The sequence below is a fragment of the Phaseolus vulgaris genome, chromosome 11, assembly GCF_000499845.2.
Source record: "Phaseolus vulgaris cultivar G19833 chromosome 11, P. vulgaris v2.0, whole genome shotgun sequence".
In the NCBI taxonomy this organism is placed as follows: Eukaryota; Viridiplantae; Streptophyta; class Magnoliopsida; order Fabales; family Fabaceae; genus Phaseolus; species Phaseolus vulgaris.
Window position 1 is genome coordinate 944210 of NC_023749.2, and position 25313 is coordinate 969522.

Consider the following 25313-nt stretch of genomic DNA (forward strand, 5'->3'; position numbering starts at 1 on the left):
GATTTGATAGGGTAAGATTGTTAGATTTCAATACTATTTATAAAAGTAACCTTTAAATTTAATGTAATTTTAGAAAACTAATTTAGTGAAACCATATTTGTAATTTATTTATATATTATAATTCAACTATATTTTTATTTAATTTGGGTTCTGAAACAATTTTATGATACATAAATTTGGAATCAATTTTTTAAATGAATAAGCTTTTGTAATGTAATCATTGGTAGTGTATATACTTAATTCTACCGATAAATGTTGGAAATATTAATCAAAATGGTACATTATTTTTAAAATGTTATATCTATTTTTTTTTAATATAAGGATTTTATTATGTAGTCCCAAAAGCCATGATCATCCCACTATCATTGAAACCTTTTTCTTTTTCTGAACTTTTTTGCTTTTACTGTTTTTTACTAGCTATCACTGCCTCTGGACCTGTACCATGCCAGATTTTTTCTAATGGAAAAGTAAAAGGACAAAAGAAAATGAAGATTTCAAAATATGATTTTATCTGTAATAAAAGTCTATATTAAATATTAACATATACTCAATGAAACTCATAAAAAGTAACACTAAAATACTCAAGGAACTGTATATAAATTATGTTAATTGACTAAACTTTTCATAAAAAATAATTACAATTTGTAGTAGATTTTATTAATTTTTTAAGGAGATTATCTATTAGTTTTACACTTATCAATATATTTTAATCAACAACAAAATACGTATTAAAGAGAGTATTATGGTGTGGTCCTAATAGTCTTCTTTATACCTATAGGGATCTATGAGGCTCAGACACTTCTCTTAAATGACGTATCCGTGTCGGATACACGTATCGGTGTCGACATTCGTAGAACATTTATTAGTGAAGTGTTCAATTTAAAAAATATTTGTTGAATTTTTAAAAAATTTAGCATGGTTCTAACACAATTTTAAAAGGTATAAATACAATTAAAAACTCAAATTTATTGTATAAATTTTTATTATGATTATAAAAATAAAGAACAAATTCTTTTGAACCTGTCATGAAAAAAAATTTCATGTTCCCAAAAGAATCTCAAACATACTTTTGAACATAAATATTTATTTTCAATTTATATAATTCAAAATTATATAATATATAGATTTGTGTCCTCGTATCCTATATTTTAGAGATTATCCGTGTTTGTGTCGTGTCAGTATCCGAATCCGGTGCTACATAGATAAGATGTTATGTGATCATGAAATTCACTAATGAAACATATAAAATAATATATAAAACAATAAATAGAAATACAGCTTCATTTTTTTTAAACAAAATAAGAAAGAGAAAGAGTAACGTTAAACAGTTATTATTATTTAATATTATGTTATCTTGTTTTTCATTTTGTATCAAAATACTTATTATATTGTGCTTCTCTCTTTTACTATATGAATACCACTTAATTTTTTTTTAATTTTGAGAATAGTAACATTGATAAGTGAAATTTGTTTATATTTAATTGGTTTGCTTATGACAGAAAAAGTTTATGTCAAATAATGACTTTATATATATAAAAGGTGATTTTCCAGCTGGATATAACATTTTCTAATTCAACTAGTTTATGAAAATATCTTTCACATTTTCTCCAAATCAAAGGAAAAAACTTACATATAATAATATCATAACTACAATCTTTCATCGTATCTAAGTTTTATTTTGATCTTTTATTAAATACATCACATATTACCAAAAAAAACTTATAAATAATTGAATAATAAGATCAATTATGATGAGTTTTTTAATTAATTCATTTATGTTTTTAAAAGTCTCAACAATGAAAAATGTTTTATAAAAAAATTATTAAATTTTATTCTTTACGTAAGTTGGTGTGAAATTAATCCAATAATTGAAAAATAGAAAACGTTTAACACACAAATATTATAAAGAACCAAAATAAAAGTAAAACAGTAAAAGGGAATAGAGTTAAATACACAAGAATTTAGTTTGTTTCATTTAAAGTATTATTAACCAAATTTCAGTAAAAACAAGTTCTTCATCCTCTCAAGTATGTATAAAGAACTAAGATAGATCACACTATAACTGCACGAATGATAAAAAAAAATTATTAATAAGATATTATTTCTTGAAGGATTATTATAAGTATGTAAGTGTTTCTTACTCAATAAAACATTTCTCTTATATTTCTCTTTCTTCTTTATTTTGTATTGTTTGGCATAGTATATATTTGTAAGAGAGGTGTACTTAGTAATTAGGCTTAGATGGATTTTTTTGAAGCTTCTTTACATGTATATAATTTTGGTTAAATGAAAAAAAAAATAGACAATGGAGAAGATGCAAAGAAGCCTAAAAGCCCAAGAATCTTAATTTCAAGACAAGAAAAGCATTGCAAATGAAGCATGGAATGCATATACAAAGGAATAGCACCTCCATATATAATTTTCTATAAACAAAAGATTTAGTTTGATTTTATTTTTTAATTTTGAATTTCAAATTTTTTCTTTATGTGATATTTGATTTTAGATTAGTGATACCTAACATGAAAGCTTTTATAAAAAAAATTAAAAAATTTAGGTCCATATTTTGTGTGCATTAAAGGTCACATTTGCATTAATTTTATTAGAATTAGGGCATTTTCTTTTACTTGCTTACTATAAAATAACCATCTTTCACCTTTGTAATGTTATTTTCTTGATTGATTCTTATTGTCACGTTTAGTTTTGTTAGAAAAAAAAAGTCCAACACCTAGAATTATGTGATTTCACAATTTAATTAGTGAGCTCAAAATTGAACTTTGTTGTTGGACTAAAAGCATGTAGATAATAAGTATATGCATTTATAGAAAATTACTTGCAATACTAGATGCTTAAAATTCCATTTATAACATATCTAGTGTATTGTGACACTATAAATAATATTTTTACATTTTGTATGATGGTTTCTTTGTTCAGAGTACTCAAAACACGATAAAAAAAGTTTCATGTTGGCCTTTAGCCTAATGAAATAATAACTAGTTAAGTTCACTGTTTATATATATGCATATAATTTTCTTAATATTCCACGAGTTTCATTAAACACATGTTTATGTAATTTATAATTAGTCTTGTTCTTACATTGGAACCATTTGAAGTGGATGTTCCAGCTATAAGAAGAAATTGACTTCTTTTGTGAAGGGTTATTGAGTTTTATTGTTAAAAATTGAGTAATGGTCTAACTACATTGTGTAAGTAAGAACTTTAAGATATTTGACTAAATAAGTGAGTGAAAAGTATTAAATAAATAAATAAAATTTTTAATTTTATATTTATAGATCTTACATAAAAATGTGGGTACATTACTTTTCCGAAAATGTGTGATGACTTCCCAAATTGTTATGAATACATATTAATTGTGCCATAGTAGGAGAAGTCTTAATCATTTCCACTTTCTTTTTTTTTCAAGAGTGAAAATTAAAGCTTATAAGCTCTACTATTTTCTCTGAGCAAGAAGAATACAAAGAAATAGATAAAAAAAATATTGAATTTAAATTTCTCTTTTTAGGAAGGGGAATATAATTTTGGATTTTCTCATTTTGTGTGTATTAATTATTTCCTCTTTACCCCATCTCTCTTTTTTCTTTTGGCAGACAAAAAGCATGAAAAGGTGAAAAAAGTTTGATATCTATATTGGGTGAGATAGTCCTTCACCCCACATTCTTCCTTCCTTTTGGGTTATGCAATCACAACAACACATCAAACCATTTCTTACTTTCATTTTTCATAACTATATTTTGGTTTTGGCTACCAAATCCTCTTTAAAATTATCAAATTAAACCAAATCTAATTGATAAGTATGGTTTAACATATATATTACTACTACCTCTTCAACAAAACTAAAAATTAGTTACACAAAATTTTAATTTTTTTTAAGTTAGAAGATAAGATTTGCATCCATTTATTTACAAAATTAACTTAAAAAACAAAATTTGAATCACTTAGTATAAATTTTTTTATCTTTAATAATTTATTTATATATTATAAAATGTTATAGTTATGTGATATTTCCAACGAACATATTTCTCAACAACAACAAAGTTATTTCCATTATTTAATTACTTCCTTTGGAATCTAAAAGCTGCTTCTGTTATTGATTAGTCACTGACTCGCTGCTACTGAAAAATTTCTTGTTAGTCAGTGATCAAAATGCATTGAAAAATTGGGAAAGGTATTCATATATATAGAGAGAGTTAAGGTACATAAATAACAGCTTAGTGAAACTAAGATCATCATTTTCACAGCAAAACCTTCTTCATCTCATTCTTTATGCCACAAATAGATTCACCATTATAGTACCTAAGTGTTTAGTCAGAAATTAACTTAGGATCAATGAGTTCCATTTAGAGAAAAAAGAGAGAATAACAGTGATCACCATGAAATACATATACATATATAATAGATTACTTGAGTTTTGGAGAAGAAGAAGAAGAGGAAAAGAGTTGAAAGAGATAATATACAAAAGAAAGCAATTAGTTGTAGTTTGATTTGATGTGAACTAGAACAACTTTCCTTCTCTTAAGTAGAGAATGGTATACAAATTTATAGTATAAAAGGAGTATATTAATATGAACAAAACTTGTAAACACTCACTAATCATGGGAGCATAGAAGCATAATGATGCATCTTCTAAGAATGTAAAACCTTCCTCTACCTTCTTTGAGAAGGGCACCCATGTCCTTGCCCATTAGTCTTCTTTTGGATACCCTAATAGTTTCAGCTTCAAACTTCATCTTCTTGTTTTCTCTTTTCTCTTTTTGAAACATGTAGTGTACTTTATAGGGCATTTATGTGTTCTCTCTTTTGTGCTTTTTGAGAGGCTTTGGATGTGCAAAGGAGTTGGAAGATGAAGATGAGGTTATGGTTAAATTGCATGAAAAAGGAGGGAGAAGAGTGCACTTATTATATAGGGAAAAAAACTAAAAGGGTTTTGTGGTGGTCCTGTGCTCCTAGCTTTCCCTGGTCGCCATTCAAGAAACCAAACGTGGGGTTTGTGGTGGATCATATGAGATGTCTCAACTATACAAATTATTAGATAATCTCACACTAATTTTTTTGTGTGTGTGATGATTTCATATTAAACGAATATTATAAATCATTAAAAAAATATTAACTAGAAACTAATTTTATAGATAAAAAAAATAATTAAGTTTTCACTTTGTATCTAAATTAATTTTTATTATTGATAAATAACTTCTAATTTGGTATCTAATTAACTAACAATATTTTAGCTACGAACTAACAATAATTGGTAGGTATTAAGTAGATACCAATCTAAAAATTATTTATTAATAATAAAATCTAATTTAAATATCAATAATTATTTTTTGTTTTTGAAATTGATATTGGGTGATATTAAGAGGTGAGCTTTAAGTCTAACTCAACCCATAAAATTAGCTCATGAGGTGATGTTTACACCCACTTATATATTATGAAAGACTCTAATCTCTAGTCGATGTGGATCTCCAACCGGTGATTTTTTTAATAAAAAATATTTTTATTTTAAAATAGTTTATTTCAATTATTATTTTTTCTATTGCTTTAATTAGTTCTGTTTATTTAAAACTTAAAAAAAATTGTATAATTATGAGTGAGAAAAAAAATGATAAAAGTAACATATGTATAGTAGTTATGGACCATAAAATAATTTTTTGCAGCTATATTTTGGGGCCCGACACTTCTGGCAAGCTTCAATAATAAAGAAGAAGGAATGTTGAAAACCATACAACAAACTCTGTGTCTCTCTCCTTCCTTTTGTTTTGTTATTCCACCTCATATAATCAAATTATGGATGCTTAGGGCTTTCAATCTTATCTCCACCAAGTACTTCTGTGCACCAGATTCCTATCATCATGTGGAATGGAGAAAGTCAGAAATCCATTTTTAATATTATTAAATTTGAACAATATTATGAATTAATACACTTTAATGTATTAATTTTAAAAAAGTTAAAACTATAACTTGTTTAATGACTCTTTTTTTTTAATTTATAACTCTTTAATAATTTAACTCAAAAATTTGTTAGAAAAATATGTCCTTAAAATAATTTGCACAAATTTATGGTTCTTTATAACTTTTATTTTGAAAGTTGCATTATTTTAGGAAACGAAAAGTGTGATTAAAAAAGGATAACTCACTAAAAGTGGTCAATTATATTTTCTAATGGAGATGAAAATGAACCACTTAATGATATTCTGTACTAATAACATAATTACAAAATGAAATATTTTCAATAACATGCTAAAATTATTTATTTAAAATAAAATTTTACTTCTTCTTTTTTACATAAAATGCTGTATTTGACATATATTCTTAGCACATGTAGGTTACCACTTTTGGCCAGACCAAGAATTGGTATGGTTAGGTAAGTGAGTGTTCATCACCTAAACGTTACATGTGTTGGTCACTTTTATATATCTTATATAGAAGCATAGTTTTGTTTTCGTGTACTTTTTAGTTCTTCATCAATCAAGAAAATTAACATGTATTTAGTCTAAACAAAAGCCATAATCTACGATTAGAAAAAGAAATGGTAATGTTTTTTATGGATCAAGAATTGCTCTTCTATTCCTTCTAAATAATATTGTGCGAGATTCGATTTTTCTCTGATCTCTTTGGTACGTACTTCAAAAGGTATTATAATACCTAAATTAGAACTTGGTAGGTAATACTTATTAAAATTTTGTATGTGTCAGATTTCTTTCTTAATTTAGTGAAACCATGAATAAATATTGATAATTGATTCATTAAATATATTTAATGATGGTCATTCCAAAAGTCTCTGTTGAAAATGTGATAAACATTAATTATCTACTATCTCTTTGTAAAGAAACTTTCCTCTCATTCTTTATATAAAGGAAACTTTTGAGGAAAAGATGCAAGTAAACATAGAGAGAAATGAAAGAATGTATATCCATCATAATGTGAGATTAAAAATCCTAATAAGATGCTAGAGATGTATTGTATTATATCCTTATTGAATGAGATTAAGTATTATCCTCCCATAGTAAAAAAATTCTTACTTCTGTATTAAATATATTTTCTGAAATAAGTCCCATAAATTTTAATTATGAAGTAGAAAAAGTTTTCCATATTAAAAATCATTAGCATATTTTTTCTTTTGTTCTATTTTTTATTATTTATTTATTGCTTCCCAAGTACCTATTTTGTGTTTACAGAAAAAAAAGGGAAATATGTTCTGATTTTTCCTAACAGATAGATAACTTTAATTATATTATGTGATTTTCTAAAAGTTGATTTAATCAGATTATCTATAAAATATCCGATCATATCATTGATAGAATATAGGATCACGTCACTAATGGACTACTCAATTGTTGATACCGATGGTAAAGATAAAATTATGAGTGTCTCATGGTAACACATTTTTCATTAAAATATGTGGTAAATGAAAACGCTAAAAGTGACAGTGGTGAAATTATGAGTATAAAAGTGAGGCTGTGAAGGAGGTGATGAGAATCCTGTAACAGCCTCTGAACAGTATATAATGATGACTGATTCAATGATTCTGAAGAGAATCCACTCCTAATCCTATATGCTATGAATAGTTGGCTAAAAGAGAAAACAGTTAGAAGATCTTCAACTTTTGTCATGCACTGTTTATTTACCATTCTCATTCGCAACTTGTTTCATAAAAGCTTCACCAATCAAGAGGAAGGACAAGCTCGCCATGCTAACGTCTTCTTTCTCATCGTGGACAGCATTTTCAAAAATGAAAAATTATCACATTTTTATAATTTTAAAGACAAAATTTTATTTTTAATATATAACAGGCAGTGGCTGTCTCAAAAAAAAAAAAAAAAAAATTACAAAATTAATAAACGTCTAAGTCGTCATAATTTTCTTTAAAAAAGTGAAAATTTTAAGTGATAATCTTGGCAGGGAGACGAGGAGAAAGATAATGTTAAGCTCTCAATAATTAGTGTAAAACCTGACGTTTTACCATGATTAATCATACACAGTTAATTAAAAAGTATTTTATACTTGATTTTTAAAATAATACTATAGTACATAAAATAATATTATAGAAATCACCAATTTTACAGTTTATTATTAGATAATCCTATCAATTCATTCTAACTAAATTCTAAAACTCACTCTAAATACTCTAAATAAAACTATTTATATGGAATTTACAACATTAAAAGACCCCAATAAATCTCGTGGATAATCAGTTAAAATAACCTATCAATGTTACATCTGACAAATTTTGTTTGGTTGGTTTGATTATATATACTGTTTTTACTTTTAGTTATAAGAGTATCACCTTACTTTCATTTTTATTTTTAAATTGCGTAAAAGCATGATACAGTTAAAGGATGTTTGTATATTTTTTTTTAAAACTACCGTAAACAAAACATAAAGTAAATTTGTTATATTTAAAAATGAAAATGAAAAAGCATTACTTAAATCATATGACTAAGTTCATGTTTGTTTTTTCATTCAGTTAAACTGAACATGATTCAACTATTTATTTCTTTGTTAATTAGGGTATTGAAATGTTAAAAACCTTTTCCTAATACATCCTTAATAAAATTTTAGTGAAGACTTGAAGATTGAAAAACAAAAATAAAAAAAAGGTACCTGATTTGGCTGTAAATCAAGATCCAAAGTAACTTAGAGATGTCTCGTAGCTGCATTGATGGCAAAAAGAAAGGACATTAGTAGGAAACCAAAATCAATCTTTGTGTTGCACGTGATATTCACGTGGTAAACAAGGTCGCTGTCTCTGATGCAGAAGACAGCATTTGCTTGGTGTTCCTCCTCATTCAAATTTTTTCTGTAAACCACACACTACTTTCCTTGGCTGAGGGAGCTTCCTGTTGTTTTCCATCTCTTGGGTTCCAAGCGTTTCCCTTTAACTTGAAGGAACTATTACTGGCTGGTGGCCTCACATTACTACAACACGATAATTACAGCATGTTAAAATATTTTATTGTGATTTAATATTTATCATAAAATTGCTACTTTTGTTATATAGTATTAAGTAGATCAATTATGACAATGAAATAGTTTCCTACGTGCAACAGCATCGTGCATTCTGAATTATTGTGCAGGTTTAAGTAATACAGATCCCCCAAACCTTCCACATCAAATTCACCTGGAAGTTAAAATAATTGCAGCGTTGTCGTCAGTACCGTAAACGATGATCATGATTCTCACTCATCTGATGTTGAAAGGGCCAAATCAAAATTGACAAGTCAAGAACCTTTAGATGGATGGGCATCGTTCTGCATATAACTAAGCTCTGCATACCTATATTTTGAAGGAAAGTATGTTGCTTTTACTGTTTGTAAGATAAGATCAGAAAGGACATTATAACTGCAACACTAAAATTGAAAATCTGAAACTCTAACACTGTAAAACTTTTAATAAGTTACAGCCCAAGGAAATTCTGTCCGAAGATAAAAATAAACAGAGACGTATAAGTATGGTAAACCTGTTTCAAGTGGAGAAAAACCTTGTAATTTGCAGAAAAGGTTGGCCGTTTCACGATTTGATGAATGAGTTTATCATTTATGAGCAGCCTTACTCACAAATAATAACCTGAAAGCCCCAGTTTGTTTCTTACTGTTATACTTAAGCAGAACCAATGCTCTAAATTATGGGTCCCAAACTGAAGCGGATGGTGACAAAACAATCACATACTATTACGTAATGTCAATAAGCTAGTTTGTGGAGACTTCGAGCCGGACCCCTACCCAAAAGGGCAACTCAAATGAGCATATTTGTGCTTTTGAGAGCTAGAAAATGATATGAGGAAGTCTCTTTTCAGGTACGAACGATGTCAAGCACTCCCTGCGGAAAAAAAGTACATACAGAGAGAGTACGAAATGGAAATACTTCCTTGTCTTAATGTTATCGTACCAATTCAAAATCTATGAGCCTGTGAAGTCTGTAGTTGACCAACACAGGCTAGCGGACATAACCCACATGTGAGGCAGCATAATCCTCAGGAGCAACTGTATCCAAACATGAAAAGCTGCTTCACCGCAAAGAGTTTGTTGCCCTGTAAAGCTCATACTGCGAGAGAGATAATTCAACAAGAAAACTATCTTTCACTGACCTGGTTGCAGTTCTTTACACCTGCCAACTTCAATGGAGCAATAACACGTGCTTCATTTTTTTCTTCAACTCTTCATATAGTTGTTGCCTCTATCTGGCGCCTGGGACTTTGTGACCATAACTTAGTTTTGATTCAAATGTGCGCAGTAGCCATTTACTTGCTAGTCGCTATTCTACGTATATTCCGTATGTAGGTTAAAAATTTAAAGTAATATAAGAGAATTTGAATGAGATATCATGATGCTAATTAATAATGAACCAAACGGACTAGCATTCTGGCATTGTTTTGTGCTCATCACTTGCCAGAACAAGGAAAATAAGCTGACTGTTTAGTTCTTTAAGTAACTTTCCAAGTTTATATCCATATCTAAACCTCAGTAAAATATCACTAATAACCAAACTTGACTAATTGACTTGAGACTCCTGTTAATTGCTTAAAGAAAGGAACTTTTTGACCATCATCGCTGGTCCCAATTGCTGAAAGCAGTGTGGTCTTCAAATCATTGATATCCTTGAGCAATTTCTCATTTTCCCAGGTACTCCTCTGTAACTGAACTTGTAATGCTGCATTAGGGGGCGCGGGGAAGTGGATTGGAAAGGTTGCAAAACATCACTGTCCAATAATCAACATCTAATACTTAATTAACTTTAATGATTAGTTTTATATACCAAAATGTGTGTAGATATATTAACTTCCCCGTGTATGTCGTCTTTAATTTGGCTTAGTGTGAGAAACTAAATTCTAAGTACAGGACTAGCAAATGATCCTAAACAGCACAAGCAATTCTCACAAATACAGATACAACAAAAACAAATGTCTCATACCACTAGCGATACACAGATCACAAGAGAAATTTAAAACCTGTTTTCATGTTCAAGTCTTATATTCATAGGACTGCTGTTAAAAAAAAAATCTACCTGAGTTCGAACTATGAAGATCTTCAAGAATCTCCTCCACAAATGCCAATACGGAATTTTTAAGGACATTATTTTTATTATCCAAAAGTTCAATTTCATTTTCAAGGGAATCTTTCTCCGACAACAAATCTCTCACTTCACAATCTTCTCTCTTGTCAATTTCTTGCTGAAATTCTAGACATAGGGTTGTAAAAGCACCCCTGCATCGAAAATAGTCACCCAGTCACCAAAATTGAGATGTACGTTGCAAAAGATAACGTCACTTCCACGGAGGAATAACTTCATTTTAGAATTAGATCCCATGAGAAAGCTATAAGTGAGGCTTCAAATGGTATTCGAAGTTGAAATACATAAAGACACACAGATAAATACATGAAGGCACTAATGCATATGTTCTATTATATTAGCCACATAGCAAGCAAAGGGAAGTGAGAAACTAGCTTCAAAGACTATATTCAGTCAGATATAGGATCATAGAACTGGTCCTCAAACTAGATCCTGTATTATTTTGTAGAAATAACACAGATCCCATACCTCGTATGAATCTCCGGGAACAGTTTTTGTCATTCGAATTCCTCAAAGTACCCCAAAATAAATGCGTAGACATATAGCAATCTTATAACCTTACATCTAGTTCAAAACTGATACTTCTTGCACTATACAATTGATATTTGAGAGATGTTGCCGCCTATGAAAAATATTTGCCGGCGGAGTTACGGAAAGCCAGGTACAAAATTAGACTTCAATAACTATATCTACGTATATTAATTAAGAGTTTTTCAATACCGTTTTTCATCCATGTCATTAAGGATCTCATCCCGCTTCATTTTAAGACAGCGTAACTCCTTCTCCAAGGTGCTTACTGAGGTCTTGAAATCAGCTATAAATGAATAGAAAAACATTGTAACAATGTACATAAGTTGATTGAACAGCAAAAATAAGATCTCCGAATTATGATTTGTTCAAGGAAAATTAGCTAACACGAGATCCAAGCCATTAAAGATCCAAGTACCGATAAATGAATGCTTTTTAAAGTATCTAGAACTTCAAATCTGCAACATTTATTTCATTCAGAATTAGTTCTTGTATATGGAAGCAAGCATCACCAGAACGTCGGAAAAAGGGACGGAACACGTGTTTTTAGGAAGTATACATATTTCATTTTTGGATGAATAAATCTAATCTCAATATAAAACTACATACATAGACCAAGATTCATGAGTTTGGAAGAAACATATTATTGGAGTGCATAGAGATGGATATGTTGAGTAATACATACATTAGTGGAAATAGCTCATACATCTAATCTAATATCTTAACAGTTTGAATTGGATGTAATGTCACATTTACTTATATAATTTACTCATGACCTAATTTGTGATGCACGTCTGAGAAAAAGGCTTACTGTTAGATAAAGATGTGCATGTTGAGCAGCATTTAAGCGGCAACGACCCATACATCTAATGTTTAAGGTTTTAAGTAAAAAGAAAAATATTAGAAGTCAAAATGTAAATTTAACATGGAGTAAAAAATCAAGACTTAAGAACCTGTTTGGATAAAATAACGTGTTTTTAGGAGTTTCTCTATTAAAAAAAATATATACATTTTTAAGTAGCGAAACTCTCAAAAATATTTCTAACATGTATCTAAAAACAGCCTCCTATATTGCCTTCATTTTTTTCCAAACAGGGAAGGGTTAGTGGTACTAAGACTAAAATCGTGAAACTTATTAATTAACATGTCCAACAAGTTTCATAGTATGTTATTACGATGTCTATGGACTTTGAAATGAATCTGATAAATGTGAGGAAAAAAAATATTCTATTAATAAAAAAATAACTTGTAGCATTGGACATGGTCTGCGGCATTAAATATTAGGAAAGCAAGTCCAGAAAGAAAATTTCCAGCAACGTCATGATAAATCACAAATTATATTTGTTTTATCAAAAACAACTCGCCTTTCCGGTAAATATTTGCATATTTATTTAAATAATATTTTCGTTACAAGTCTATTATAAAATAAAAGACATAAACAATAAAGTAATAAAAGTAATTGATTAATTACCGATCAGTTGATTTAGGATTTTTTCACGCATGGATCAACTTACAGATGAATCAGGAATTTGAACCGTATATTATTATAAAAAAAACCTATAAATTGAAGTGCATTAGGAGGTTTTCATTTAGCTTGTTTCTAAAAATTCAGGAATTAATTGATGAAAGCAAACATCTAATACTGCAATGCAAGCAACTAACTGAATGCATGAAGAGCGAATTGAAGTTAGCAGAGTCTATGATATACCAGCGACGGTGACGTATCCAACGGTGTCGAACTGCAATAAGGCGGAGGTTTTGATCAAATCGGCTTCCCTAGTTGCCAAATCGGCCTCGATCTCCTCGCACTTGACGATGCTGGATTCAATCTCTCGAGTAATCTCAATATTAGCTTCTATTTCTTCGTTTACCTGCTTTTCTCCAACACAAATCAACAACGAATGAAGAAAAAATAGCGAGGATAAACACAGATTCATACCTACCTGATCCAGCATTTCCTTCAGAGATGAAATGTGAGCGAGCATCGTTCCAGAATCTTCCATGCTTTCTCTTCCTCTCTCTGTTACGCAACGAACCAGTGCTACCATCAGATTTCCCGCGCTATTTAATTTAAAACAGATATATATATATATATATATATATAAATTAATAACCAACTGAAATTAACCTGTTTTTTTTTTAATATTTCTCTGCTGACGTAATTTCTTTTTTAAATAATTAAACCAAGCCACCTAAAATTATTTAAAATTGTGTTGATATGGAAATGCAGAAAGTGCTAAAATAGGGAGATAGAATAGTGGAGGTATGAAAATGACTTTTGAATGTATATGTTAGGGAAAGAATATAAATTATTGTTTTTTCTTGTACAAAAATTATTTCCTATTTTTGACATGTACGTTTAAATCAATTTAATTTTAAATTCATGTTAAAAGTGTTTTTTCGTTGAAGAAAAGTATGGAAAGTACTTTAATACATAATATATATTAATAATATAAATATTTATAGAAAGTATCAAATTGACCATATTTCTTGTAATAAATCCAATTTTTTGATTGATGTATTATTAATGAATCTTAAGTAAAATTTTAGAAATTGTCACATAACATATTCAAGAAAATATCTTGTAATTTATATAAATAATATACAAGGATATATATACTATATCCTATCGGTTTCAACAATTATTTATAGAAGATTGATTGTTCTTTCTTTGCTTTTTTTTTTTCTACTCGATATTTTTTAAAAAAAAATCTCCAAAATATATTTAGTGATTAATATATTAATAAAAGCATATCTGGATTATTGAATACCCTAAATTCTAAACTTGTATTACTAAAACAATCTTATTAAATCTGTATATGTACATGTGGTGGATGTCAGGACATAAGTAATGTTTGTTCACTTGGTACATAATTCGTTATCGTGCTGGTAATCTCCAAATCCTTCAAAGCTTTTCCTCTCTTGTGTGTGTTCCGTCGGTCGGTGGAGGTACCTGCGATTGCACTCCGACGCTCAAATCAGTGCTTGTGTTTTATTTGTTCCCTGGTATGAAAAATGTACATTTTCCCCTTCAGAAGTCTCGTTTATAAGTTGACTTTGACCTCTACTTGTATGTGACAGATAATCAGTTCACCTAAACGTGTATAGTGGTCACCAAAACATGTATAATAGTCTTCAGATCGTGCGTAGTGGTTCTCTGATATTTTGGGAGTGGTGTGTCTTTGGCTCATTCAACTTTAGTTACAAATAATTCTTTATTACGTATTTGTTATATATTGTGAATGTCGCTTGATTCGATCGTTCGATACCCGACCGGTAAAAAATCTTTTATGCGAATTTATAACATATTATTTGATTTGTCGTGTATTTTTTATTTTAATTTTATTCAATTTATTATTTTCCGATAGAGAGTAACGTGGTTCACTCTATCTCTATCGTTAAAAATAGAATTTTCATTATTCGGAATGTCACAAGGCTTTTGGTTTTCTCTTCTTGTAGTGAAGTTGAAAGGTTAAAGGGCACTTAGCTTGTTCTCATTTGAAGTCAAAAGGGAGTCCCATAAGCATGCAGACGCTGATCCTCTATCGCTTCCTCCACCCAATTTCTCAAAACGCTGTCGTTCCCCGCTACGCCATGTCTCGTTCCTCCGAAGCCTCCTTTCCCACCATCACCACTACCTCTATCTCCTTCTCTCAGCTCCAAGTATCTCTCTCTCTCTTTATTCTTCATGTTCCTTGTTTTCGTTTTCCATGTTTTTGTGATTTTTTTAGAGTCCGAAATAAACTCTCAAGTCGCGTTCAGCTTTGAAATACTACTATCATTCGTATGATATGTGTTTGATCCTCTGTTTTTGTAATGCCTTGCCTGGTTCAGTGATGGCTTTCTCTTTGTTTTTGTGCAGTGCTGTGTATTTGTTTGATTATTGATCTTCTTATTTCGTTGTGACAGGATAAGAACGCTGACTTGTCGTTGAAGATTGAAGAAGGCTTTGGAACCAATGGATTAGGGATTCTATCCGTCACTGATGTACGGGCTGTTTCACGTGTTTGTTTCCATTTTTTCAGTTTTAATCACTTTTTTCATTTCTGCAAAATCTTTATATTAACCCATACACCTAGAAACTAGCTGTTTTAGTCTTTCCACATACACTTTTTAATCCGATTTGGTTTTTAAATTTTGGTATATTTGTTAGATATCCACATCGACTAAGAGAGTAAGAGATTAGAACATTTTAATGTTACTTTATAAACTAATTTTATAAAGTTGAGTTATGTTTAAAATTCATTTCTTAATAATATTATAGAGATTAAAATGGGGAGTTTCTAGGTGTTCAGCTTAAAACGCAAAGTAAAAGTAATGGAACTTGTTTCAAATAAAACATGCTTTGTGTTTGATCCTCTGTGTTTTTCGGGGGAGGGGTATAATTCGTTGGTTTCTGGAGTTGCTCTTAACAGATTTAATTGTTGATGATGTTTGTTGGTGTTTGGATATAGTGTTGAACCAAGTCTGTAAAAAATTATCTACTGAAACAACGAATACAAGAGTAGAACTGAAGGCTGCGTCTGTAGTACAATTTACCAGCTATCATCGTTTTTTTTTTCATTGAACAATGTAGTGTAGCAGCACTTACTTCCGAAACAGATTTTTTGTACCAAACCCCTCTGCTAGTTTATATAATTATTTCTTCTGTGATAGATGCGGAATGGGGTTATGTATGCCCATTTATCGTTATAAACATAATTTTTTCCTTCATAGTGATGATTATAAAAAGATGTAGCATCTCTGGAGCTGGCAATTCCTGTGTATTGATTTTCTGCATGCATTACAATTTATGCTGTCATAATTATTTTATTGGAATTAATTACAGGTTCCAGGATACCCTTCATTGCGCAGAAATCTATTGCAACTTGCACCTAGGTTTTGTGCTTTTGAGATGATATTTCTACATATATATTCCCGGTGCATTAGTTTTAAATCATTCAAGGAGACCGTTGGAAGCCGATATTATGTTGATGATAACATATTCATGTTCCTTGGTCAGGTTGGCAAAACTTCCCAAAGAAGTGAAGGAGGATCTTGAAGATCCTAACAGTAGGTAACTTGTCTGTATTTAAGACTTCTTACTACTAAATATTCACTTTGCATTGCATATTCTGTTTCATTCATTTGCCTTACATATTTTCTTCTGCCGTTAGTTCAAGGCCCTGTGTTCGTAGCTTTCTGTGGTGGCAAATAACTTACGATGTTTCTATCCACCCTTAATTCACAGGTACAATTTTGGTTGGAGTCATGGGAAAGAGAAACTTGAGTCAGGGAAGCCAGGTAATTCTTTCATCTGTTAGACATAGTAATTTTTGGTCGTTTCTCTTTGAAGCCTTGAATTTTTTATGGGTTAAATTTTGTTTATTGCTATGTTCTCTGGTGTTTCAACCCATTTCTATTTACTGTGTGTTCTATTTTGGATATGCATAATTATTTGAAAAACTTGCTGCGCATTTCTTTGGTATTTTGATTATTCTGTTTATGAGATGTCTTGTCATGCCCATAATTGTAATTATTTTCTCTGTAATAAAAACTATTTTCTGTCTGGACAAACACAGGAGTTATTTTTGTTTTGTTTTTTGTTTTTGATCAGCTGAGCTATTTTTGTAATCCTATGCTTCCAAATTACTTATGAGAAAGAGGCCTGGTTTGTTTGAAAATATTCAGTGAGAAATATGAAATAGTGTATTTTTTGAAGTTTAAGATGTAAAGAAACATGTAAAGCATAGATACATCATACATAGTGAATATGAATTAGTTGTACTTTTCAAAGCGTTATGTGAATTGTGATAGCATAGCCATGACAACTCTTTGTCTTAGAATTCCATGCCTGGTTAATATTTGATCTTTAGATGGAAAAATAGGCAAGCAACCTCTGGTTGATACTTAGATGTTGAGCAGATGTGCTTTATTCAGCACGGAATGGTTTCATATGGAGACCAGATTTGTGCATTACCAATCAGATGCTTTGAATTAGAACCCCACACAGATTTGTCGAAGTTTTTTCTGTAGTTACTGTGCCCATTGGAGAAATTGTTATATTGATTTCTGGAGTCAGGATGCTGGATTATTAAAATATTATTTGATCATTCTACAAGTAAATTATGATTTTCATTTGTATGGAAGTGACTTTCTGTCAAAAGAAAGTAATGACTTTTGTGTTAAAGTTCTTCATAAAATTAAAATCTGATCTATAATTCTAGTTAGTAACTTGAACTATATGATATTTATGATAATATTTATTTGTATCTGTGAACTTGGGAATTCTGGTGCCTAGTTGCTTGCGTGCATGCATTTTGGAAAATCCAGAAGTTATCTTATTAAGTACGGCTATTTTCGTTATCTAATTCTTTTATTTCTTGAGTGCAGATATATTAAAGGGATCTTACTATGCCAATCCCATACTTGATACACCCACAACAGAGGTTTCCCTGATACAACGGTAATAGTGATAGATGAAAACATCATAGAATTTTCAATTTTTTGTGTTATTTATCATATTGGGAAAAACTTAAGTCTCATATTGGTTAGAGATAGTGGCATAACATCAGTGTATAAGTTGGAACAACCTTCTCGTTATTAGCCGATTTTATAATATTGAGTTAGGTCCAATTCCCAATTCTATAATAGTACCCTAGATCTATTAAAGGAGTCACCTACCATCTTATATATGTACCAAGCCCAATAATGCTGGACCTGAAGAGGTGTATTGGGAAAAACATAAGTCCCACATTGATTAGAGATAATGTTAAAATACAGTATATAACTAGGAGACTACCTTTCACCTTACAAGCTAGTTTTATACGAGTGAACTAGATTTAAAGCCAAATTTTAAGATATTATAATTTAATTGTTATTCTTTTAGATATATGGCCTTCACATAATTTATCACAGAATTATACCAAGTTATCACGTCACCTCACCTCAGTCAACAAGTTATTTTTAGTTATCATATAGAACCAATGTAGTTTATGTTTCTCTTTATTGTCATCTTATCCTTCTTACTTTCTTAGTTGCATTTATATTATATTGTGTAGCTCTGTCTGAAATTCTGTGTCTATGATCATACACATCTCCTTGGATTTGTGTTTTCTGCAGGTATCCATCATATTGTGGATCAAATATATGGCCTAGGAACGCTTTACCAGAACTCGAAGTGGGTAGGCCCTGAAGCCTGAACTGATTTTGTATTGCCGAGTTTGCTTACCTGATTTGTGGAGATATATATTGCTGTCTTTATAGATAATTGTGTTTCCCATAGTTTTACACAAATGATCATAAGATGATGATTATAGATGATAAGTTATGCCTTTGTGAATGCAGTAATCAACCTCTGTCGTTACCTTTTGTCAGTTTTTTGTGACTCTTTACAAGTTCACCGTAGATACTGGAAACATTACTTAGCGTAATTTACACTTACTGAAAAAATATTTCATATTTTACAGAGAATCTTGTAAAAATTACTAAAAAGGAATTCTTGGTAAAAATATTTCCAATCCAATCAATAATTGGTTACTTATTTATGTCTTGAGCAGCTGAGTGCTTCCTAACTTGAAGATATTTTCACCAACAATTTCCTTTGTAATTTTCTTGTAGTCTTTTCATTCTTTCTGGATAAATGATTAATGTATTCTGAACTTAAAGTTTGAAAATTAACATGATATTCATACTTCTTCCAAACGATGTTTAAATTAGTGGGTGGATGAATGTAAATTATCTTGGTTTATTTTTTCTTGATGGTAAAGTGATTGGTTGCAGTTCATCATTTATTTATTTTCAACATGTAGCCTTCAAAGCACTTGGCATGCTGATATTTGATGTCGGATTGATGTTGGCATATCACTGTGATCAGTATGGTAAGACAGGAAGCACTATTTCATTTGGCTTTAGACAAAGACATCTTGAATGGTCTATGGTGTTCACCTAGCTTTCTATTTCATTGGAATTGTTGCCTGTGGGAAGTTCGACTCCTTTTTTTTGCTTATTTATTCCTTGTAAAGTTAATTTTCCGTCCTATTTTGGAATCAAATAGAGATTTTTTTCACTAGTTGAAGTGACTTATATAATAGAGAAGTTCTTAGTGGTTTTACATTGAGTAGGAATAATAATAATCTGGTCTAGAGATTCTTTCTTGAAAATAACAGGATTTGATTTTTATCCCTAGATATCTCGTGGAATTGTTTTAAAGGATATAATACTGCTTCTTTTTTAGCAACAGTAGACATAAGTTACCTCAAAATGCATGTTATTCCTTTTCCCTCACTCTTGCCCTATAAGCTAGGAGTCATCCTTAAATTTTTTTAGGCTGGTGCAAAATTTTCATATTTACTAGAGATAGAGCTTGGTAAGAGTATTTAAGTGGGGGCAGCTCTCACCTCAAAAGTCAGTCTTGAAGAATTAAGTTAGGCCCAAAAATATATTCTATAGTTGTATAAGAGCAAATCCTATATCTAATAAAAGGGTCACATATCACAGTGTTATCCACTTACATCCAATAGTGTTGGGCGTGATGAGGTGTATTGTGAAAAACCCAAATCCAGTGTCTACGAGAGATAGAGCCTAAAAAAGAGTATGTAAGTGGAGGGCAACCTCACCTCACTGGCATGGCAATTGCCACTCACCATTTCTTTTTTTTTGCTCATAACAACCGGTTGTACTTTTGTTTTTACTTCTATTTCTGTCGTAATATATTATCACACTCAAACAACTTGTCAGTATCGAAAGGGATGAAAACTCATAAGGATGAAGGTCTGGAATCAATACTTCGTCGCTCCCGCTGTCACAAAGGACGTTTGCTGTATTATTTTCCTTCCCAACAAGGGTAAATCTGTCATAAATAGTCTCCTTGCTTGTTATAAGATTTCTGTCATAAAAAATGTTCTATATATTTTTTTTTCTTTCTAATTGGTGAAATTAAAGTCAAGACAATAATAAACCTGGAATTGTTCTAATATTAATATGGTAATTGAGAATCATTTCAACTTGAATGATATCACATTAAAAGAACATTATGTTGGTTTTTTCTTTTACGTAAAAGTATCAATGTGGTTTGAATTTACGATCCCATGTAATCCTACTAAAACCCCTCATCACTAAGTCAATTCTACTGGCTATTGTACTGGCATCCTTATTTTAGTTTAAACCCTGATTATAGGGGGCCTAGTGGAGGGTTGGACCTCTAATAAATTATCACCATGTCTCGAAATCTAAAAAGACTGTGGATAATTGTTGTAAGCTTGATGCTAGAGTAAACATTTTCTATACTTTAAGTTGTTAAGGAGATTGAATGTGATGCTAGTGGCGGAACACTTATCTTTGATTGCTGTTTAAAAGGCATAACATTTCATTTTATGGATATCCTTACTTATGGACTAGGTTATAGCCTGGAATCCTAATGCTTTTCAGCTCACTTCAAAATGCTGTTTAGAGTATATTTTAGTTCTAGAGTTTAATAAGTTTAATATAATTATATATACTTGAAAAGCACAATCATTTCTAGTTATACATGTTCATATTCATGAATATATATATTAACAAGTTACAAATGATGTTTAACAGAGACCCAGATGGTAACTCTTTATCTTCTTGGTGTGGATGGCATACTGACCATGGTTCACTGACAGGTTGTTTTGTATGTTTATTTTTATAGGATATGTGTTGTGCTCTCATTCTTTTTCATTCAGTGTGAGATTAACTTCTCATAATCTTCCTAGTTAACTTAACTAAAGAAGTCCGTGGACATTAAGAAGTTAAATTGTTGCCAAGTGTATAGTTCTTCAGATGCTATCATTTGCCTAATTTCCATTTCAATTCAATATGTAGGTCTAACTTGTGGTATGTTTACGAGAGATGGTGTAGAAATGTCTTGCCCTGATAGTGCTGCTGGCCTCTATATTCGAACAAGAAGTGATCAAATTGTCAAAGTATAAATTCTTCTAGAATTACAAGTAAACTGGATATATAAATGATTAAAAAATTACATAATTGAAAAATTAAAATTGGTTCTTGATTCATCTTTGTTTCAATGTGAAGAACCCATCCTTTCTTGGCAGGTAAGTTCTTTTGACAGTATTGAGTGATTTTGGACAGAATTTTTTGTGAAGTGGATTCAGATGCTTTAGACAGGGATGATGCAATTTTAGATAGGGAAATGCCCGTAAAACACTCTTTAATAAGGAGTATGAATGACTTAAATGATTTAGTAACTCACGAATTTCGTCCAATAATGTCATATTCAAAAGAGTTTGTTGCTAGAAATATTTCCGTTGGTATGTAAATATGTCAATTCATATGACAGCATATAATGAAAAATTTTATAACACGTCAGCTGCAAGAAATATTCCTTGACTTCAAAAATAATAAAATCACTGTTTGAATTGTTGAAAATTTGAAGCTTAGACTTTTAGTGAATTAGTATAATGCATTTAGTCATTGTTTATTCTATATTATAGGTTGTCTTTGGAAAAGATGATATAGCATACCAAATTGGTGAAACCACTCAAATACTTTCTGGAAGTTATCTTTGTGCAACACCTCATTGTGTTCAGGTAATTTAAAAATTCCAATGGCATACATGTTATATCGCCCCTTTTTTATAATAGGCATGTAGAATAATATGTCATGGTCACCCTGTTGAAGTTGTTTAATATATCTTGCTCCAAGGTGTTGGCACCCAAATCCAATCAAAATCCAAATATTTGAACCAGATTTTAAATTTAAATCTATAATTTTTATAAAAATAATTTGGATTAGATTTTTATAAAAATGCAATTTCTTTTACTCAAGTGTTTCCTTTTTTGTTCAGTTTCCACAAGCAGTCTTTTGTAATCAAATGTGAATGTTAATGTTATGATACTTTTAGGCTCCCAAGGGGAACAAGTCTTCTGGTATCGAGCGCTCGACATTTGCATTATTTATGCAACCGGACTGGTATGCTCTCCAAGGCTGAACAATAAGGCTGGACTGTTCTGTTGCTTAAATTATGTCAGGAGCTATCTTCTGTAGAACATTAGGGAAATCTCAGGTCAGTGATCAATTCTGTGAATAATGTGTCAATAATTATGCTTTTCAGGGATGAAAAACTCAATTTTCCCGAGGAAATTCACATTCATAAAGAGGTATGTATTAATCTTGAGGTCATGATAATTCTTCACATTTAGCATGAAATAACTCACCATACGAGATTTGAATTAGTAAAAGATGACATTAAAAGAAAGAAAAGTAACGGAGTGACTTTTGCAATATCATATGTGACATGCTAGGCAATAACGTTTCCGGATTCCACCCAAAAAGTATTGTTTTCTACATAACCGTTTAACGACACTAAATCCATCTCACTTTGAAATCTATGAAGTTAGCATTCTGCATGTAGATGATACGGCCTGAACCTGCTGCTTTCTTCATATTAAATGAGGTAAGCCTTGTTTCTAATCTCAAGAACGGGCTTATGGGCTGAAATTTTATCATTTCTTTTCCAGCTTATTCCATCAAATGCTTCCCTTACTTTTGGAGAGTATTCAGAGATGCTGCTGGACAAATATTATCACCAAAAACTGTAATGTTTACATCTTGACCATTGATGTTGATCAAACTCGATCTTTTTTTGGCTATCTGTTTTAGCTTCATGTTTATCTGCTTCGTTTTGCTCTGGCTCTCTGATGGTAACTTGGTTTACTGTTCCTTTTTTCCAGGACCTAAGGTCGATCACTTGTTGCTTCTCTGCAAACAGGTATAACTGGTTGAAGAAGAGACTTGGCCTGTTAATTCAAATAATACTGTGTAAATGTGTAGTTGCTATTGGATAGTAGCAAAAGAAATGGATAGATGGTTGACTTGTTACTTATATGCCAACAAGTATAACTAGTTGGGAAGAATTAGCCTGTTTGTGTAAATAAATGTGCAGTCACTGTTGGAAAATAGCAAAAGAAAAGGAAAATTATTATAAACTACGTAGAATGAAAGCTACTGTACAATCCAATGTTTGCTTTCTTTATAAGGTACATAGTTCAACTTTTTGAGTGTTATCACATCATGAGCCTTAAGCCTATCTAGCTTAACAGCATTAAAAGTTTGATTACTTTTCTGTGATTTGGACATGTTAATAAATGCATGGATTTCTGTACCATCTTTCTAGAGGAAAGTTGTCGAGCAAACTACACGAATCCGCAGGCAAACACCGGCAGATGGATCGAGTTTAACTAACAAAATGATTTGCAAAATTTTATATTTTTAGTTTACTTTAACAAAATAAAGGATAACTATTTCTTTAATTCCTAAGTGTCCAAAATTAGATGTCTCTTTCACTAACATAAAATCAAACACAGACAAAAAATGACCACCAAATAAGATAGTAAATACTTTGGGCGGTCGAACTATTAAACAGTCGTCATTGTGGAATGTAATTGGGCTACACTCTAGAAGCCTCGCCGAGTCTATTTAAGAAATAACAGTGGGTATATATATATATATATATATATATATATATATATATATATATATATATATATATATATATATATATATATATTTGTGTTAGTTAGGATTATTGTACCTGTACGACAGTTGAAAATGATTAAATTTATTATATTAAAATAGAAGATTAATAAAACTAATCCATAGTCAAATATTAGAATACATTTTTAATTATGAATTAAAATTTTAATTCAGTAAAAAGAATCTATGATAATTATATAAAAAGATGTAAATTTCGAAATCAGGCACGTTCTCACTCAATATTAATATTACTGAATATTAAGATCTCATTTCCTTTTGTAGGTATCATCTAAATTTGGAATTCACGATAATAACAAATAAAAGAGTGAAAGAAGAATGTGAAGACATTTTAAAAAGAAAGAGAAGTAGATTGATTATCGAAAAGAAGTAGAATAGTTCTCTTCATTTGTTAATTTTTTTTTCATATTCGTATCATTCATAGGTTACTCGATTTGATCACTTAAGGAGAGATTTCACGCATGCATTATACAGTAACAAAAAATAAATAAAAAGTTGAAGAAATTTGGTAAAAGATAAATTGAGTGAGGAAATTTGGAAGCATGGTGATGGTTTAAATAGTAATGATGGTAAGGGTTGAGGGTGACTAGGCATATTCAATAATTGAATCTTATCTGGAATGAAGTAGCCGACATATTGTGTTTCTGCCGCCAAACTGAGCAGTGGCCACAAACTGCACTTGAAACTCATACTTGTTACACTCAAACTTCTATTCTTCTTCTCTTATTTCCTATTTACAAAAACGTGATTGATGTATATATAATATAAAGACGATAATGCCACTGGGTTGGGCGGGGAGGTGTATATAGAAAGGAAATTTCCTAACACCATCAATTATTCTATTCCATTATTCCATTATTCTATTATTCTATTTAATAAATAATCAATTCATATTCCATACACATACCAATTCTCCTCATTTTTCATTTATCCACTCTTTCTAATTGCTTATGGAATCATCCTTGTCATCCATGCAACTTTCTCCTCTCTCTTTTTGACCATTTTCTATTCTTTTCTCCCTCCTTCTAGATTCCTATCAACTCAGTGTATGTATTAAAAAGCATGCAAATTTTTATTTTACTTCTTTTTTTTTCATTTCAAATGAAAATGGTACCTTTCATTGGATTCAAAAAGATATTTTTTTCTTATAAAATTTGGACACGGTACTATGATTATAACTAGTGTTGTTT

General features: G+C 30.4%; 2 protein-coding genes and 1 long non-coding RNA gene across 3 annotated transcripts; 1 reads left to right on the forward strand and 2 right to left on the reverse strand.

Moving 5' to 3' along the window:
- Positions 1 to 8647: 8647 nt before the first annotated feature.
- Positions 8648 to 9375, reverse strand: LOC137836211 (uncharacterized). The gene is made up of 3 exons (XR_011085211.1): positions 9242 to 9375; positions 9054 to 9133; positions 8648 to 8931 (listed from the first exon to the last, which is right to left on the reverse strand). It is a non-coding gene; the product is annotated as an uncharacterized lncRNA (long non-coding RNA).
- Positions 9376 to 10099: 724 nt separating this feature from the next.
- On the reverse strand, positions 10100 to 13662 carry LOC137836200 (uncharacterized). Its single transcript, XM_068645051.1, has 5 exons — positions 13554 to 13662; positions 13319 to 13481; positions 11803 to 11896; positions 11017 to 11216; positions 10100 to 10662 (listed from the first exon to the last, which is right to left on the reverse strand). Exons 1-5 carry the CDS (start codon positions 13656 to 13658, stop codon positions 10487 to 10489), a joined length of 738 nt encoding a protein of 245 aa, XP_068501152.1. The 5' UTR covers positions 13659 to 13662; the 3' UTR covers positions 10100 to 10486.
- Positions 13663 to 15009: 1347 nt separating this feature from the next.
- On the forward strand, positions 15010 to 23590 carry LOC137826675 (uncharacterized). The gene is made up of 16 exons (XM_068632750.1): positions 15010 to 15273; positions 15520 to 15597; positions 16439 to 16488; positions 16613 to 16666; positions 16841 to 16893; positions 17983 to 18055; positions 18712 to 18773; positions 19401 to 19469; positions 20329 to 20434; positions 21172 to 21236; positions 21436 to 21536; positions 22065 to 22160; positions 22475 to 22542; positions 22685 to 22730; positions 23091 to 23167; positions 23304 to 23590. Exons 1-16 carry the CDS (start codon positions 15136 to 15138, stop codon positions 23308 to 23310), a joined length of 1143 nt encoding a protein of 380 aa, XP_068488851.1. The 5' UTR covers positions 15010 to 15135; the 3' UTR covers positions 23311 to 23590.
- Positions 23591 to 25313: the final 1723 nt, after the last annotated feature.

Bases quoted from the DNA above. Each gene is read 5' to 3' on its own strand.
- LOC137836200 (XM_068645051.1), bottom strand. From the start codon at position 13,658: ATGGTAGCACTGGTTCGTTGCGTAACAGAGAGAGGAAGAGAAAGCATG. The intron at 11,217-11,802 runs GTATTGAAAAAC...TTTTCGATGCAG, and splicing joins AATGACATGGATGAAAAACG to GGGTGCTTTTACAACCCTAT. The intron at 10,663-11,016 runs GTAGATTTTTTT...CCCCTAATGCAG, and splicing joins TCTTCATAGTTCGAACTCAG to CATTACAAGTTCAGTTACAG.
- LOC137826675 (XM_068632750.1), top strand. From the start codon at position 15,136: ATGCAGACGCTGATCCTCTATCGCTTCCTCCACCCAATTTCTCAAAAC. The intron at 18,056-18,711 runs GTAATAGTGATA...TGTTTTCTGCAG, and splicing joins GAGGTTTCCCTGATACAACG to GTATCCATCATATTGTGGAT. The intron at 19,470-20,328 runs GTAAGACAGGAA...ACAACTTGTCAG, and splicing joins ATATCACTGTGATCAGTATG to TATCGAAAGGGATGAAAACT.